The following is a 19,817-nucleotide window of genomic DNA, read 5'->3' on the forward strand; positions in this document are numbered from 1 at the left end:
AGGATCAGATGTTGTAGAGGCCTGGAGTGAAATGGAGCATACTCCACCATATTGAATGTCGACACCATTGAGCCTATCACTCACATTTCTGTGTGAATGGATACCATTCAATTCTGCAGTAGCTCCTGAATCCTTGTCTGTATTGTGGATATTTTGTTCAGAGGTAGAAAAACTCTCTGAAGCCTGGAATCCAATACAGCCCCCAGGTGCGCCATGCCTTGATAACTCCATTAAATATACAAAGGAAAGAAAGCAAATGCATCAGGACATTGTGATTGTCAAAGTCGAAAAATATCGAAATGCATATACTATGTACTAACACCAGGCGCATGCCCACTGTGCGCGCGCCCATTCTGCCGTGCGTGCACATACTCACAATTTGGGTATGATCGCTCCTGCGCGTGGTGTGCGTATTTACGGCGGGGTTTGTGAGCGAATAGAGGGTTATTAGAACATTGCATATCTAACCCAAATACTGTACTTTATAGATATAGCTCTCTTGCATTACATCAGCAAGTTAGAACAGTTTAAATGATTCCATGGCGAGGGTATTCATCTTTACATGATAGGAAGGGACAAACTAAGGTTAGAAGGTGATGTCTAGTATCCAGCTGTAGGGTATTTCAAGAGTAATATTCCGGTGTTGGTTAGAGAAAAATCACATGTTCCTGCATATAGTTATGTGCAGAAGTAGAATATAGATATAAATTGTATTTAAAATATATTATGAATGTGGAGGGAACGAGAATGGAACCCTGTCACACATAAATTAAATCTCCCACAGACTGAGATACAATGGCCTTATTTACACTAAGCTTTGAGATTCTATAAAGAGGGCCTACACCTTTGTTTACTAAGATGGCCAGGTTTCTCTTCAGAATAATGAGTGCTGAGTTGTCATTGTCTCACCTGAAAGGGACAAACAAGGGTGAACAATGCCCAGGAGCCGAGAATGTTTGGAAGATCAGAAACAATAGCTAACCACAACAAAACCAGACAGATAGGAATTTAGGATAAAAACATTCCTAGTCCAAAATCCATGGAGATAGAGGTATTCATTTATATATATATTATATATATATGTATAAATGAATAAATATATATATAATTCCTAACAAATTGTAATAGCAGGAGTATGTGTGTATGTATATATATATATAAATGTATATGTATGTGTGTGTATATATATATATAAATATGTGGCTATATGAATATCTTGAAGATTGAAATAGATAGTAATATCATGTATGGGATCATATTGTTCAGAGTCACGTGAACATTAATCTTGGGGAAATAAGAACATTGTTAAAATTTACCTCATTAAGATATTAATAATACCAGATTTATGTTTAATGTGATGGGTTTAACTGATCATGGGGCGGGAACTCCCAAGTCCTAGCCATCAGCCACTTTTTAAACTAACCAATGGTCCCCGGTGCAGGACATGTCCCACCCCCTAACCAATGGAAGAAGAGCACACAGTGTCTATTGTATTATGCCTTGATCTACTGAATAAAGAGCGTGTTGCAGGTCAGGTCACTATCAAAGACTCTGAACGCTATCTGTATGACCAGCGGAGGACCGGATCCGGGTTGCGCTTGCGAACAATTCTCACGTATGTACATTCTCTGTAGCCATTATTCTGTTTAGATATCTTGTTAGTCTGTAGTGTATAATCTGTACTGTTTTACCTTTTCTAATCAATCGGCAGTGGCCTTAGAACCCTGTGGTTTTACCCCATATCGCTGTTGTGTCCTCATTTCTCTGCTAGGGGTTAAAAGGTTATTATATTCACAAACTGCTTAAGGGTTTAACGTGTGTTTGGTAAAGTGTACGCACTGTGAATACTTTATACCGTCAGTGCTACTTAAGGTTTAAGGTATAACATTGTTGCAGTACTTTGCTGCTAAGGGTTTAAAGTGTAATCATATCATTGCATTATATCATTAACAAGGTTTAAAGGTTATCAATTGTGTATGCGCACGCTGTGTGTGCTTTGTACCCACAGTGCGGCGTTAGTACGCTGAGTGCGTACATGGTACGGGACTCTGTGCGCAAATAGCGTACGAAGTACATAGCATGAGCTAGCGGCCGCAGCGGCTCCATAGTAGAAGTGTATTAGAAGGTATAGCTTTATGTTTAAAGATAATAATTAACATTATCATGATTTAACCAGTTATTTTCTGGAAGTTTATCAACACAAGGACTGTGCGTAATCCCGTGGAAGTGACTTATAAGAGCCAATATACAAAATCCACCTTTAGTAGGAAAGTTAATTTAGGACCAAGGGTCAGTATGTTATATATGTGTGATGTTTCTTATAGGTCTGCTTTTATTGATATTGTGAATAAGCGGTTGTTCATGTGATATTTTTATAATGAATATTCATGCCATTGATAAATAAAAGAACGTACAGTATGAGGTATACCATCTAGTGTGGATGCTTTATTCACATATCAGACCCCAGAGTGTTTTTACAACTAGCGCAAAACTCTCAAAAAATGTTTTTTTCCCAGTTTGTTATATACAGGTCATGTAGCCAGTATATAGAGTATATATTCACAAGCATATAGGAGGGTAATATTTTGCTGCTTGATTTATCATTATATTATTAGCTAATTAGTGAAAATAATAGCGCCCGGGCGTATCTCTTTATTTACTTCTTGGAAACTAGTGGACCCATGCCAAACCAGCTGACACAGCCCCACAGCGTAACACCACCACCTCCATGCTTTACTGTAGGTACTGTACACTCTGGTATCAGACCTTCTCCTGGCAGTCACCAAACACGTCCATCTGATCTGAAAAGTGGAAACTGTGATCATCGCCCCATAACACTCGCCGCCATTGTTCCATTGTCCAGTTTTTGCAGTCTTACCACCATCATAAGCGCTGGGCTGCATTCTTCTTTGTGATTAGAGTTGCATGGGCCTCCCTACGAAGTGTTCTTGTGGAAACCGGCACATTAGTGGCCATGTGGAACTCATGTGCAATGGTATGCATGGGAAGACCCCTGTTTGCAGCTCCCTGGTTACCACTCTCCGGTCCCTGGGGTGCAGTTTGGGGGGCTGGGGGCGGGGGGTTCCAGGGGGGGGGGGTGCATTCCTGCAGTGAATGTTCTTCTTTCATGCATTAATGACAGAGTGGATTTAGGAACCTTCCTAACATCCACAATGCTTCTCGCACATACCTCTGATCAAGCAGCCTACAATGATCCCATTAGTCAAAAGTATTTGCACATGGTTTTCCCAGGTGTTCTCCCATCCAAATACTAACCAGGCCCAACACTGCATAGTTTCCAAGATCAGATGAGATTGGGCATATCCAGTGTGGTTGGCTGTAGGTTAATGCGGTTTTGGCAGTGTTGTTCCAGCTGGTCAGATGACCTATCTTAGTGTGTTACCCTCTCTACTAGGGTAGACATTGACCATGTCTGCCCATACCAATTACGCTTTTGTTAGGGTGATAAAGAGGACTAAGATGCACTTCCTGCTAACATCTTCATGTGCTGCTGGCAGAGTGTGGGCACCTGGCTTGTCCCTCACTCCTGGGGATGTTACCGCAGTGCCTCCCGCCTTCCCCCTGCTTCTGAAACCCCTGAATCTGTCCAGAACTGTGTGAAAACAGCGTCTTCTCAGCCACCAGTATCTGCTCTTTAGAGAGCCTGTAACCAGTAAGGAGAGACACCGCACTGACACACATACCTGGGCATCTATGGAGAAGAGGGGAGATACCTGCCCCTTCAGCACTGAGTTCGGAGGGATCAGAGGGGAATAGTTTTATAGAAGCTAATTAACCAGCTCATTAGGTGCTGATGTAGAGACCCACACAATATTTTTACCCCCAGAAAATATAATTAGCTAGCTTTTTGACAAAATAATTAGGTTTCAATAAATTGCAAAGTAAAAAGAAAGTAAATAGGTTTTTTTTCTAACCTCCAGGAAATACTTTGTGGTTCGTGCTTCACCATTTCTCCACCATTCCAGAACAGCAATTGCTGGATTCTACCCATACGTTTCCAGAATACAATGTTTTTACAAGATGATAATGTGTTTTATCATTTATCTGTGACTGAAATCCATACAATGTAACCCATACATAACAGCTATGTGGTCTGGTATTACTGTGGAGAGTGCTGGCAACATCTAGACTAAATTACATATATAGGAAATATTATACAGAAAAATATTTAGGAGAAATTACTAAAAGTTTTGCTGGAGTGATCTAGTCATCTTATATTAATGACACACATTCCAATTATCTGTGGAAGGATAACATAACGTGTTAAAATAGTGTGTGACAGGAGTGTTGCTTCTACCCTGTTTTGTATCAACTCATAGTAATGCTTCTCCTGTGTGAAATCTGATGCGTAACAAGATGTGATTTACGTGTAAAACATTTTCCACACTCAGAGCATGGAAATGGCTTTTCACCTGTGTGACTTCTCTGATGTGTAACAAGATGTGATTTCTGTGTAAAACATTTCCCACAGTCAGAGCATGGAAATGGCTTCTCACCTGTGTGACTTCTCTGATGTCTAACAAGATATGATTTAAGTGTAAAACATTTCCCACACTCAGAGCATGGAAATGGCTTCTCACCTGTGTGACTGCTCTGATGTGTAACAATTTGTGATTTCCATCTAAAACATTTCCCACAGTCAGAGCATGGAAATGGCTTCTCACCTGTGTGACTTCTCTGATGGCTAACAAGATTTGATTTAAGTGTAAAACATTTCCCACACTCAGAGCATGGAAATGGCTTCTCACCTGTGTGACTGCTCTGATGGCTAACCAGGTTTAATTTCTGTGTAAAACATTTCCCACACTCAGAGCATGTAAATGGCTTTTCACCTGTGTGACTGCTCTGATGTGTAACAAGATGTGATTTCTGTGTAAAACATTTCCCACACTCAGAGCATGGAAATGGCTTCTCACCTGTGTGACTTCTCTGATGTGTAACAAGATATGATTTAAGTGTAAAACATTTCCCACACTCAGAGCATGGAAATGGCTTCTCACCTGTGTGACTTCTCTGATGTGTAACAAGATATGATTTAAGTGTAAAACATTTCCCACACTCAGAGCATGGAAATGGCTTCTCACCTGTGTGACTTCTCTGATGGCTAACAAGATGTGATTTAAGTGTAAAACATTTCCCACAGTCAGAGCATGGAAATGGCTTCTCACCTGTGTGACTTCTCTGATGTGTAACAAGATATGATTTAAGTGTAAAACATTTCCCACACTCAGAGCATGGAAATGGCTTCTCACCTGTGTGACTTCTCTGATGTGTAACAAGATATGATTTAAGTGTAAAACATTTCCCACACTCAGAGCATGGAAATGGCTTCTCACCTGTGTGACTTCTCTGATGTGTAACAAGATGTGATTTAAGTGTAAAACATTTCCCACACTCGGAACAGGGAAATATATTATCAGGTGTATGAGCTGCACTATGTGTTACAAAAGCGGAGGTATCAGGAGAATAGTCATCGTGATTAGAGGGATTGGATGATATATCTGCGCTGTGAGGTACTGGATGTATATTTAGCATAACAGCACTGTCTCCTGGAGAATCCTGTGTGATGTTATCTTCTGTTTTAGTATCTGCAGACAAGATGAGATCTCCCTCCAAGGCATTCCGGCTTGTGCCTCCATCTACTGGAGATAAAATAGCTGTATTATTATTATTATTCACAGATCTTTATATAGCGCCCACATATTACACTGTACAGAGAATATTTAGACATTCACATCAGGCCCACCAGGGGAGCTTACACTCTATATTCCCTACCACACGCACACACTAGGGTCAATTTGTTATCAGAAGCCAATTAACCTACCAGTATGATTTTTGGAGTAATTGTGCAAACACAAACTCCACACAGTTCAGGAATTGAACTCATGACTTCAGTGCTGTGAGACAGCAATGCGAACCACTACGCCGCTATCTTACTATTACTAACAAAGAGGTTTAGCGGATTCATTTAAACCTGCAAACTTTAGGGGCTATTCAATTACCCGTGGTACTTTACCGCTTAAATAATCCCCAGGGGGAATCGCGTAGTCAAATACACAGCGCTTATCGGGGATTATGCTACATATAATCAAAGATATAGCCCACAGAGCCTTGACAACACATAGGATCGGGGACTTAACCCTGAACCCATGGGTGATCGCCCGATAACGCAACATTTTCTCCTGGAAAAAAAAGGGCTCTAATTGAAGACCATCAGTTATTAATTAGTTATTATTCGCGCTATCATCCCGGGTTTTTTTTTTTATACAAAAGTAGCGCATCCATTAAAAAAAAAACCTTTGACCACATTACAAATGCACAAACAACAAATAAACACACTCACGGATCAGATACAACACTGGCTTATAATATCACAACCTCATTATCAGCACGTCATAGCCCCGGCCACAGGGACATGCAGATAGCACATCACCAATGGATATCCCCCATAATGCAGACTTTGCTGGGTAACATTCCCTAGCCAGCATCACAGAGCAGGAAGCCTCATCAGCCAGTGACGTTGCTGAACCACAATATCCATCCAGACCGCCTCACTCATAAACACGGGACACTTGTGTGCTAATTACCAACAACTGCATCCACACTACACAAAGTGCTCCAAGTGGTTATATAAGGAGATTTATGGTAGACTTACCATGGTTAAATCTCTTTCTGCGAGGTACACTGGGTTCCACAGGGAATACATTGGGCTGTAGAGTTGGATCTTGATCCGAGGCACCAACAGGCTAAAGCTTTGACTATTCCCAGGATGCACTGCCCCACCTTCTCCATAATCCCGCCTCTAAGCCCTGGAGCTCAGTTTCGTTAACCAGTCCAATGCAGTAGCAGGTAAAAGAGACGGTAGATGTTATTCACATAGTCCCTTCTCCTGTCGTGAGAATGTGGTTCTAACGGTTAATGCCCTACAAACCCAAAGAAGCTAAGTGCGTCAGGGTGGGCACCCTGTGGAATCCAGTGTACATCGCAGAAAGAGATTTAACCATGGTAAGTCTACCATAAATCTCCTTTTCTGCAGCAGGGTACACTGGGATTCCACAGGGAATGCATTGGGTATGTCAAAGCAGTTCCTCATGGGAGTGGACGCACTGTAGCAGGCACAAGAACCCGGCGTCCAAAGGAAGCATCCTGGGAGGCGGAAGTATCAAAGGCATAAAACCAAATGAACGTGTTCACTGAGGACCACGGAGCCACCTTGCACAATTGTTCAGCGGACGCACCAGGGTGGGCCGCCCAAGAAGGTCCAACGCCGAGTAGAAAGGGCTTTGATAGCAACAGGAGCTGGGAGTCCAGTCTGTGCATAGGCTTGTGCAATCACCATTCTAATCCATCTGGCCAAGGTTTGCTTATTTGCAGGCCAGCCACGTTTGTGAAAACCAAAAAGTACAAACAAGGTATCTGACCTCCTGATAGAGGTAGTCCTATCCATGTAGATACGGAGAGCCCGTACCACATCCAAAGACCTTTCTTCGGCCAGGTCTGGGTAGACACAAGGGCCCTGAACCTGTAGGTCTGGGAATTGAGGAAGTAGAAGAGGGCCCTGCAGGTCTGAGAACCAATGCTGACTCGGCCACGCCGGAGCAACTAGAGGTAGTATTCCACTTTCTTGCTTGAACTTCCGTAGTACCCTGGGCAGGAGTGACACCGAAGGGTACACATAGGGCAGCCGAAAGTTCCATGGAATTGCAGTACGTCCATGAACTTTGCTTGAGGATCCCTTGTACTTGATCTGAAGACCGGAACTTTATGATTGTGTCGAGACGCCATCAGGTCTACATCTGGTAAGCCCCACTTGTCCACTAGGAGTTGAAAGGCTTCCGCATGAAGACTCCACTCTACAGAGTGAACGTCTTGACCACTGAGGAAATACTCTTCCCAGTTGAGGACTCCGGGAATGAACACTGCCGACATTGCTGGCAGATGGCGTTCCGCCGAATTGAGAATTTTTGATACTTCCAGCATTGCCATGCGGCTTCGAGTGCCGCCTTGATGATTTATATACGCCACCGTGGTGCCGTTGTCTGATTGTACTTGAACAGGCCTGTTCCGTACTAGAGGCAGGGTAAGTGTCAAAGCATTGAGCACTGCCTGCAATTCCAGAATGTTTATTGGGAGGAGAAATTCCTCCCTGGTCCATCGACCCTGGAGAGAGTGTTGCTCCAACACTGCGCCCCAACCTCTCAGACTGGTATCCTTTGTCAGAAGGACTCAGTTGGAGATCCAGAAGGGATGACCCATGATCAACTGTTGGTCCTGTAGCCACCAGTTCAGTGACAGACAGACATCCGGAGTCAAGGAAATCATTTGAGACCTGATCTACTGAGGCCGGCCAACCCACTTGGAGAGGATTAACGTTTGCAGAGGGCGGGAATGAAATTGAGTGTATTCCACCATGTAGAAAGCCAACACCATGAGGCCTAGTACTTGTACTTGCATCGCTGACAATCCTGGGCGAGAGAGGAAGTATCTGATCCTGTCCTTAAGTTTCAGGACTTTCTCTGGAGACAGAAACAATCTTTGACTGTGTGTGTCCAGCAGTGACCCCAGGTGCACCATGCTCCGAGCAGGGACCAGTGAGAACTTTTTCCAGTTGATGAGCCACCCGTGGGCTTGTAGGAATTGTACCATCAGTTCCAGATGACTGAGGAGAACATCTTGGGGGTTTGCCCGGATCAGCAATTCGTCCAGATACGACAGGATTCTGATTCCCTGACGACGGACATGGGCCGTCATCACGGCCATTACCTTGGTGAAGATTCGAGGAGCCGTGGTCAGTCCAAATGGCAGAGCCTGGAATTGGTAATGTAAGTTGCCAATAGCAAACCGCAGATATTGCAGATGCGAAATGGCAATAGGTATGTGGAGATAAGCATTCTGTATGTCCTGGGATACCATATAGCAGGCCTGGCCAACCTGCGGCTCTCCAGCTGTTGTGAAACTTCAAGTCTCATGATGCTCTGCTACTGCTTTTCTATTTGGGAAAGCTAAAACTTTGTCAGGGCCTGCTGGGATGTGTAGTAGCTGGGATGCACTGCAGGCACCAACTTAAAAACAGCTCCAGTGCCTGGAGGCGGGGTTATAGAGGAGATAGTGCAGTGCATCCTGGGAACAGTCAAAGCTTTAGGCTGTGGTGCCTCGGATCAAGATCAAACTCTACACCCCAATCTATTCCCTGTAGAATCCCAGTGTACCATGCTGTAGAAATACAGTATGTGTGTGCAGGGCACAGAGCGGGGGAGGCAGCAGGACAGGATAGGGGAATGGTGCAGGGCAGAGAGCAGGGGAGGCAGCAGGACAGAGTAGGGAAATAGTGCAGGGCACAGAGTGGGGGAGGCAGCAGGACAGTGTAGGGAAATAGGGCAGGGCACAGAGCGGGGGAGGCAGCAGGACTGGGTAGGGGAATGGTGCAGGGCACAGGGCGGGGGAGGCAGCAGGACAGGGTAGTGGAATGGTGCAGGGCACAGAGTGGGGGAGGCAGCAGGACAGGGTAGTGGAATGGTGCAGGGCACAGAGTGGGGGAGGCAGCAGGACAGGGTAGGGGAATGGTGCAGGGCACAGAGCAGGGAGGAAGCAGGACAGGGTAGCTGAATGGTGTAGGGCACAGAGCGGGGAGGCAGCAGGGGGGGGGGAATGGTGCAGGGCACAAAGCGGGGAGGCAGCAGGACAGGGGAGGGGAATGGTGCAGGGCACAGAGCGGTGAGGCAGCAGGACAGGGTAGGGGAATGGTGCAGGGCACAGAGCGGTGAGGCAGCAGGACAGGGTAGGGGAATGGTGCAGGGCACAGAGCGGTGAGGCAGCAGGACAGGGTAGGGGAATGGCGCAGAGCACAGAGCGGGGAGGCAGCAGGACAGGGTAGGGGAATGGCGCAGGACACAGACAGGCAACATCAGAAATAGGAAGACATCAGAAGGTTAGAGCAGGATACAGAGACAGATCAGCAGATAAAGAGCATTAGTACGGAGCCTCCAAGAACAGAGCCTGGAGGCAGCCATTGTATAATGACGGGAATGTGGTTATAGCTCTGTGTGAGTGAGAAAAATAGGATTTTAATTACCTACTGGTAAATCCTTTTCTCGTAATCTGTAGAGGATACTGGGAACCATTTAGTACCATGAGTATAGATGGGTCCACTAGGAGCCATGGGCACTTTAAGAATTTGATAGTGTGGGCTGGCTCCTCACTCTATGCCCCTCCTACCAGACTTAGTCTAGGAAACTGTGCCCGAGGAGACAGACATACTTTGAGAGAAGGATACAAAAGCACAGTGGTGAGATTCCGAACCAGCACACACGAACAAGAGGAAAGCCATGCTAACCAAACTGTAAAAGAGGAACAGCAATGGCTGAATAAATCAACAATACTTAACGAAATAACAGTGCAGGAAGTACGAAGCACTGGGCGGGTGCCCAGCAACCTCTACGGACCACGAGAAAAGGATTTACCGGTAGGTAATTAAAATCCTATTTTCTCTTATGTCCTAAAGGATACTGGGAACCATTTTACCATGGGGAAGGACCAAAGCTCCCAAATCGGGTGGGAGAGTGCTGAGGTTCCTGCAGAACTGAATGACCAAACTTAAGGTCCTTAGAGTCCAAAGTATCGCACTTGTAGAACTTTGCAAACGTGTTCGAACCTCACCAAGTAGCTGCTTGGCAGAGCTGTAAAGCCGAGACACCCCAGGCAGCTGCCCAAGAAGAACCCACTGACCTAGTAGAGTGGGCCTGTACAGATCTTGGAACCGGTAATCCTGCCGTGGAATAAGCATGCTAGATAGTGAACCTGATCCAGCATGCAATGGACTGCTTTGAAGCAGGACACCCAATTTTAATGGGATCATAAAGAACAAACAGCAAGTCCAAAATTCTGTGATGAGCCGTTCGCATTACATACACCTTCAAAGCCCTCACAACATCCAAAGACTTTGAAGTAGCAGAGGTTTCGGTAACAACCGCAACCACAATAGGTTGGTTGATGTGAAAAGGAGACACCACTTTTGGAAGAAATTGCTGGTGAGTTTTGATTTCAGCTCTGTCTTCTTGGAAAATAAATAGGGGCTCTTGTGAGACAACGCCCCCAGCTCTGACACACGTCTTGCTGAAGCCAAGGCCAACAGTGTGACGTAAGATATTTTACGTCAACCTTCAGTAACGGTTCAAACCAGTCCGAATGGAGGAACTACAGCACTAAATTGAGATTCCAAGGTGCCGTGGGAGGCACAAAGGGACGTTGGATGTGCAGAACACCTTTCAAGAATGTCTAGACCTCAGGGAGAGAAGCCAATTGTTTCTAAAAGAAAATGGATACGACTGAAATCTGGACTTTTATGGAGCCTAGACATAGGCCCACATCCACACCTGACTGTAGAAAAAGCAGTAAATGTCCCAGATGAAATTCCACCGCAGAAAATTTCCTGTTCTCACACCAAGAGATGTATTTCTTCCAAATATGGTGGTAATGTTTAGACGTTACCCCCTTTCTGACTTGGATCATAGTCGGGATGACCTTGTACGGCATCCCCTTCCGGGCTAGAATTAGCCATTCAACTTCCAACGTCAAACGTAGCTGCGGTAAGTCTTGAAAGACAAACGGGCCCTGTTGCAGGGGATCCTCGCAAAGCGGTAGAGGCCACGGACCTTTTAATAGCATCTCCAGAAGGTCCGCGTACCAGGCCCTTCTTGGCCAGTCCAGAGCAATGAGGATTGTCTGAACCTTTTCCCTTTTTATTATTTTGAGAATTCTTGGGATCAGAGGAAGTGGAGGAAACACATACACCATCTGATAGATCCATGGAGTCACCAGAGCATCCACCACCACTGCCTGTGGGTCTCTCGACCTGGAACAACACTGCTTGTGCTTCTTGAGACGAGAGGCCATCATGTCGATCTGTGGATATTCCCACCGACGTATGAAGTACGTGAACACCTCCGGGTGTGGGCCCCGCTCCCCCGGGTGCAGGTTGTGTCTGCTGAGGAAGTCTGCTTCCCAGTTGTCTACTCCCGGAATGAAGACCACTGACAACGCCACAGCGTGTTTTTCTGCCCAGAGGAGAATGCTGGTCACCACTGACATTGCTGCTCTGCTTTTTCTTCCGCCTTGTCGGTATATGTACGTTACCACCGTCACATTGTCTGACCTGACCCGAATGGCCTGATCTTGAAAAAGATATGAGCCTTGCAGAAAAGCGTTGTATATAGCCCTGAGTTACAGAATGTTGATTGGAAGGACAACTTTCTGACTTGACCATCTTCGCTGAAATTGCACCCCCTAGGTGACTGCTCCTCAACCTCTGAGGCTTGCGTCTGTGACTAGCAGAATCAAATTCTGAATCCCGAACCGACGACCCTCGATTAGGTGAGAAGTCTGAAGCCACTATACAGTAGAAGAGAAATCCTGGCTCTTTGCGACAGACTAATCCTCTGGTGCATGTGAAGATGCGATCCAGACCACTTGTCCAACAGATCAAGCTGGAAAGGTCTTGCGTGAAATCTTCTGTACTGAAGTATTTTTCCCAGTTTTCCCAGAAGACGAATGCATAGATGCACCGATATCCAGGTTGGCTTCAGGACATCCCCAACCATCGACTGGATTACCAATGCCTTTTCCAACAGAAGGAACACCTTCTGCGACTGTGTCCAGTATCATCCCCAGGAATGGAAGCCTCCGTGTTGGCTCTAGGTTAGATTTCAAAAGGTTCAGAATCCACCCATGATCCCGGAGTAATCTGGTTGAGAGGGCAATGCTGTCCAACAACCTCTCTCTGGACGACACCTTTATCAGAAGATCATCCAGGTACGGAATAATACTCACTCCCTGTTTGCGGAGGAGAAAACAGGATTTTAATACCTACCGGTAAATCCTTTTCTATAAGTCCGTAGAGGATGTTGGGGACACCAAAAGAACAAAGGGATATAGACAGAGCCGCAGGAGACATGGGCACTTTAAGACTTTCAAAGGGGCGTGACCTGGCTCCTCCCTCTATATCCCTCCCCAGACACAGTTTGGAACTGTGCCCGGAGAGACGGACATTTCGAGGAAATGAATTAATAACAAGGTGAGCCTATTACCAGCTCACGCCATAAACATGCCGAATAACATGGTATTCAACTGAACACGTCAACGGACATGAACAAAATTCAGCAACAAGCTGAAGAAACCATAACACAACCTGTGTGTAACCAGAACTAAACTGCAGATACAGTACACACTGGGACGGGAGCCCAACATCCTCTACGGACTTACAGAAAATGATTTACCGATAGGTATTAAAATCCTGTTTTCTATTACGTCCGAGAATGTTGGGGACACCAAAAGAACCAAGGGATCATACCAAAGCTCTATAACGGGCGGGAGAGTGCGGATGACTCTGCAGCACCGATTGACCAAATTTCAGGTCTTCATCAGCCAAGGTATCAAACTTGTAAAACTTAGCAAACGTGTTTGACCCCGACCAAGTAGCAGTTCGGCAAAGTTGCAATGCCGAGACACCCCGGGCAGCCACTCAGGACGAGCCCACCTTCCTAGTGGAATGGGCCTTAACCAATTTCGGTAACGGCAGGCCTGCCATGGAATGAGCCTGCTGAATCGTTTGACATATCCAGCGGGCGATGGTCTGCTTGGAAGCAGGACACCCAATCTTAGTGGGAGCATAGAGGACAAACAGAGACTCTGTTTTCCTAAGTGGAGCCGTTCTGGCGACATACATTTTCAAAGCTCTGACCACATCCAGAGCCTTTTCCTCAGCCAAAGCACCAGTAGCCACTGGTACCACAATAGGCTGATTTCTATGAAAGGAAGAAACCACCTTTGGCAGAAATTGTTGTCTAGTCCTCATTTCTGCTCTATCTTCATGAAAAATCAAATAAGGGCTCTTGTGAGACAAGGCCGCCAACTTAGACATCCGCCTTGCGGATGCTAAAGCTAACAATATGGCAACCTTCCACGTGAGGAATTTCAACTCCACTTTACGTAAAGGTTCAAACCAATGTGATTTAAGGAATGCTAAAACCACTTTAAGGTCCCAAGGTGCCACAGGGGGCACAAAGGGAGGTTGGATGTGCACCTCAGGAAGTGAGGCCAATTGTTCCTGAAAGAAAATTGACAACGCAGAAATCTGCACCTTTATGGAGCCTAATTTAAGGCCCACATCCACTCCATTCTGTAGAAAATGGAGAAAACGTCCAAGGTCAAATTTCTCCACTGGAGCTTTCTTGGACTCGCACCAGGAAATATATTTCCTCCAGATACGGTGATAGTGTTTCGACGTCACACCCTTCCTAGCAAGGATAAGGGTAGGGATGACTTCATTGGGAATACCCTTTCGGGGTAAAATCTGGCGTTCACCCGCCATGCCATCAAACGTAGCCGCTGTAAGTCTTGATAGACGAACGGCCCCTGTCATAGCAGGTCCTCGCGAAGAGGAAGAGGCCAGGGATCTTCTATCAGTAATGTCTGAAGATCTGGGTACCAAATTCTCCCTGGCCAGTCTGGAACTACAAGGAGCGCTGGAACCTTTGTTCTTCTCAAAATTCTCAGAACCCTTGGAATGAGAGGAAGCGGAGGGAATATGTTGTCACGATCTGGGTATCTGGACGCCATTACCTGCCGTTTAGGTGTCTTCTGAGACTGGCCCAGCGTTCCAAGTCCGGATCTCATCTGTGTCAACACTCTGCACATCCCTCCTGTCATTCTGAGACACTACCACAGCGGCGTCATGTTTGAATCCAACATGGCGTCTCCCGTCCTCGGCGGCCTCCGCCGCCATTCCTGTATTATTGCTGCGGGTTCTCAGAGGGATTTATCATGCCTCTCGCAGTCTCCGCTGTCCTCCATGTGTCTCAGCATGTAATTGTCATATGGCGTCTCCTGCCCTCCGTGGCCGGCGCCGCCATTATCACTATGTTTGCACATGTCATTCCAAACCAGGTTTTCCCTCCAGGTTCCAGCATGGGCGCAGCCATGTTGGATTTGATCACATGCTCCAATTCCTCCAATCCACCATCTCTGGAATCTGCATAATTGCCCAGCCAATGCCTGCATAGCAGCAGGTATAAGTATCCTGTGTCTGGGCCAGATAGACGTCAGTGCTTTGAATGTCATACCTTGTTCCAGTCTCTCTCTCCTGTGGCTTGTTTCTCCAGGTTCCAGTTCCTGTCTCCAGCATCCACAAAGAGACCCGCACCTGCTTTCCATCCTGCGGTGCAGCCTGACTCTGCAATCCTCTGCGATTGATCCAGCTTCCAAGCTTCCAGCTATTACTCCATTTGCTTCCAGCTTCCAAGCTTTCAGCTATTAACCCATCTGTTTCCAGCAACCTGCTTCCAACAGAATTCAGCTTCCTTAAAGTGCCGGTGTTCTCCCAGCGGATTTCTACTTACCAGCAGTATCCACTACCACCGGTAACCACTCTTCATTTCATCTGTTTCCACGCTCCCTAGCATCTTTTAGTTTTAACTCTGTGTTTCCACCATCTGGCTGGTTCCGTCCAGTGACTCCTACAGTGCATTCCAGTTACCAGCATCATCTCATACACCTACTGGCATGTTCCTCGGTTGTCTCCACTACTACAGCCTGGCCTGGTAAGGTTATTCTACCAAAGGACTATACCATCCGTTCTGCAACCTACCAGTGCCCTGTTATACCTTTTATGATTTAGTGATCCAGGGACTGTATTATCTGCCACTGCTAATACTGACTGTGAACGCTGTTGTGATTATACGGAGTCTGTTTAATAAACTTTCATTTGACTTTTAACCTGGTTGTCATGGTCACACCTTCGGGTTTCCTTCCACACTTACATGTCCAGGGGTCTGATTAAACCATCTAAGTTTAATTTCATTTCACCCCCTACAACTGAGGCTTCCTCCCGTCAGCCTAAACCCTCAGTTGTGACATATGTATACCGACTGAAACACCCAATGTGTCGTCAGTGCGTCCACTGCCGCCACCTGAGGGACCCTGGACCTGGAACAATACTTCATAATTTTCTTGTTGATGTGAGAAGCCATCATGTCTATATGGGGAACCCCCCAGAGACTTGTCACCAGTGTGGAGACATCCTGGTGGAGACTCCACTCTCCTGGATGTAGGTCGTGTCTGCTGATGAAGTCTGCTTCCCAGTTGTCCACTCCTGGAATGAACATTGCTGACAGAGCGCTTACATGCTTCTCCGCCCAGCGAAGAATCTTTATGGATTCCGCCATTGCTGCTCTACTTTTTTTGCCGCCTTGGCGGTTTGTGTATGCTACTGCCATGACATTGTCCGACTGGATCAGGATTGGGAGGTTTAGAAGAAGATGATCTGCTTGTAGAAGGCCGTTGTAAATGGCTCTCAGTTCCAGAACGTTTATGTGAAGATGAGTTTCTGGACCTGACCATCTTCTTTGGAAGGTCACCCCCTGAGTGACTGCCCCCCAACCTCGGAGACTTGCATACGTGGTCACTAGGATCCAGTCCTGGATCCCGAACCTGCGTCCCGCTAAGAGGTGAGAGCTGTGGAGCCACCACAGGAGTGAGATTCTGGTGTTGGGAGATAGAACTATTCTGCTGTGCATATGAAGGTGGGACCCCGACCACTTGTCCAACAGGTCCCACTGAAACACCCTGGCATGGAACCTTCCGAACTGGAGGGCCTCGTATGCTGCAACCACTTTCCCCAGCAACCGAATGCATTGATGAATGGAGACTGTTTTTGGTTTCAGTATGAGTTTTACCAAACTCTGAAGTTCCAGAGCCTTCTCCAAAGGGAGAAACACTCTCTGCTGGACCGTGTCCAGAATCATGCCCAAAAACGCCAACCATGTTGTCGGGATTAACTGCGACTTCGGCAAGTTTAAAAGCCAGCCGTGTCATTGCAGAATGGACAGGGACAGTGCAATGTCCTGTATCAATTTGTCCTTGGACCTCGCCTTTATCAGGAGATCGTCCAAGTACGGGATAACTGTAACTCCTTGCTTGCGGAGGAGAACCATCATTTCCACCATTACCTTGGTGAAAACCCTCGGAGCCGTGGACAGGCCAAACGGCAACGTTTGAAATTGGTAGTGAGTATTCTGAACAGCAAATCTCAGGTAACTTTGATGAGGGGGATAGATGGGGACAGGAAGGTATGCATCCTTTATGTATAATGAGACCATGAACTCCCCCTCCTCTAGACTGGAGATCACTGCTCTGAGGGACTCCATTTGAATATGAATTTCCTTAGGAAGAAATTGAGAGATTTCAGGTTGAGGATCGGTCTCGCCGAACCGTCCGGTTTTGGTACTACAAACAGGCTGGAATAAAAGCCCTCCCCTTGCTGTTCCAGGGGAACCGGTACTACAACCTGATTTTGACATAACTTTTGTATCGCCCCACAGACCAGATCCCTGTCTGGGTGCGAGGCTGCTAAGGTTGATTTGAAAAAACGTCGAGGGGGGGCGTCTTGAAGCTCCAGTTTGTACCCCTGGGGCACAATTTTTTAACACCCAAGGGTCTAGGTCTGAGTGAACCCAAACCTGACTGAACAGCTTCAGACGTGCCCCCACCGGAGTGGTCTCCTGTACAGTAGACCCGGTGTCATGCTGTGGATTTTGCAGAAGCCGGGGAGGACTTCTGCTCCTGGGAACCCGAGGAGGCGGGTGCCCTCTTCCCTCTTCCTCTGTGGGCAAGAAAAGAATTTCCTCTGCCTTTTTTATATTTGTTGGGCCGAAAGGACTGCATGTTATAATGGTGCGGTTTCTTTTGTTGCGCAGGAACAAAAGGTAAATATGTCGACTTACCCGCGGTAGCTGCCAACACTGAATCAGTAAGACCGTCACCAAAGAGTTCGCCCCCTTTAAAGGGGAGAGACTCCATATTTTTCTTGGAATCTGCGTCAGCATTCCACTGGTGAGTCCAGAGCGCTCGCCTAGCTGCATTTGACATAGCATTTGCCTTAGCACCCAGCAGGGTAGCGTCTCTAGCAGCCTCTTTCAAGTACGCAGCTGCATCTCTGATATAACCCAGCGTCATATGGATAGTATCCTTATCAAGAGTATCCAAACCCGAAGACAACCCGTCTGCCCACTTTTCAATAGCGCTACTCACCCACGCAGACATCTGAGTTGCGTCCCCGTGGTAGCAAAAATAGCTTTCAAAGTAGCCTCCTGCTTACGGTCAGCGGCTCCTTAAGGGTCGTTGACTGAGCCGCAGGGAGGGCCACCTGTTTAGACAAGAGCGCCAGGGCATTGTCAACCGTGGGGGGTGTCGCCCATTTTTCCCTATCAGCAGCGGGAAAAGGGTACGCCACAGGAATTCTTTTAGGGATCAAGAATTTCCTATCAGAGGTTTTCCATATGCCCTCACATAGAGAATTCAGTTCAAAACAGAGGGGAAACGTTACCGAGCGTTTCTTCTCCCCATAAATGAGGACCGTGGTTTCAGGTATAAAAGGGTCCTCATTAATGTGCAAAACTTCTTTAACTGCCACAATCATATACTGAACACTCTTTGTCAATTTAGGATCTAACCTAGAATCTGCATAGTCGACATCGGTTTCAGAGTCCGTGTCGGTGTCAGCTAACTGGTCAATATTACATTTGAGAGAACCCATAGGGTCCTGGTGCAATATGGCATCCTCCATAGATCTCTGCCATACCTGGATCTTGGATTCAGACTGAGAAACTTAAAAGTGTGACATTTGCCTTCAAAGCATTCAACGTAGAAAACCAGTCAGCAGTCGGCTGTGCCGACAAAGGGACCCCCAACACGGGAGGTGTCCCCAATAAGTTATCCCCTGGTGAGGAGAACTCTGCCTCAGACATGTCGTCCTCTAGAAAGACATCCCACTAACACAAAGCCTGTCAGGAACACAAAGGGAGATAGCCAGCTCACACCCCAGCGCCAAATTGTGCAGGTCTGACAACACCCTGAAGTGTCACAGAGCTGCAGCGCTATATTATATTATAATAATAATAACTGTGCCCCCCCATTTTGCAATAAATCCCCTGGTACTTGCTGCTTTGAGGAAGGACCAGCGGTGCTGCTTGGAGGAGGAAATGGCGCCAAGTGAGTTGTGGGGACGAAGCTCTGCCCCCTGTAATGGCGCGCTTCGGTCCCGCTATTTCATTAATTATTTATCCTGGCGGGGGTTATATACAGTGCCTGGGCACTGTGTCTATACATGCCAGCCTTATTTTAGGTCCAAATTGCTCCCCAGGGCGCCCCCCCCCAGCGCCCTGCACTGTCCGGGAGCCTGGCGCGCACTGAGCAAATCGATGTCTTTTCCTCACATATTCACCTGACTTCTGGCTAGAAGACGGGGGACGGCAGGCTGTGGGAGGGAGCTTCCAGGAGCGCCCGGCAATCTTCTCCCCTGAAGGCATCCTGTCAGCAGCAGGAGAGCCCTGAAACTCAATAGAAGTGGGTCTAGACTGCTCTCCCCTCTTGCCCACGAAGCAGGGAGTCTGTAGCCAGCAGATCACCCCAAAATAAAAAACCTAACATTAAGTCTTTTCAGAGAAACTCTAAGAGCTCCCCCGAGTGCCTGTGTACTCTCCGGGCACATTTCTAAAACTGAGTCTGGGGAGGGATATAGAGGGAGCAGCCAGGCCACGCCCCTTTGTCTTAAGTCTTAAAGTGCCCATTTTTCCTACGGATCCGTCTATATCCCTTGGTTCTTTTGGTGTCCCCAACATCCTCAAGGACGTAATAGAAACATCTCTGCCATCACCTTGGTGAACACCCTCGGTGCCGTGGAGAGACCAAATGGCAGGGCCTGGAACTGGAAGTGACAGTCCTGCAGTGCAAACCATAGATAAGCC

The 19,817-nt window shown here is 46.8% G+C and overlaps 1 protein-coding gene across 1 annotated transcript in view; it reads right to left on the reverse strand.

Annotated features, from left to right (window-relative positions):
- Positions 1-4,045: 4,045 nt before the first annotated feature.
- LOC135056986 (gastrula zinc finger protein XlCGF26.1-like) overlaps positions 4,046-19,817 on the reverse strand; it is a 64,429-nt gene continuing 48,657 nt past the window's right edge. Inside the window, exon 3 of the mRNA XM_063962816.1 lies at positions 4,046-5,660. Within this exon, the coding sequence (XP_063818886.1) occupies positions 4,330-5,660 (1,331 nt within the window). The 3' untranslated portion in view covers positions 4,046-4,329. The remainder of the gene's footprint in view (positions 5,661-19,817) is intronic.

This window comes from Pseudophryne corroboree, chromosome 3, assembly GCF_028390025.1.
Source record: "Pseudophryne corroboree isolate aPseCor3 chromosome 3, aPseCor3.hap2, whole genome shotgun sequence".
Classification (NCBI taxonomy): domain Eukaryota; kingdom Metazoa; phylum Chordata; class Amphibia; order Anura; family Myobatrachidae; genus Pseudophryne; species Pseudophryne corroboree.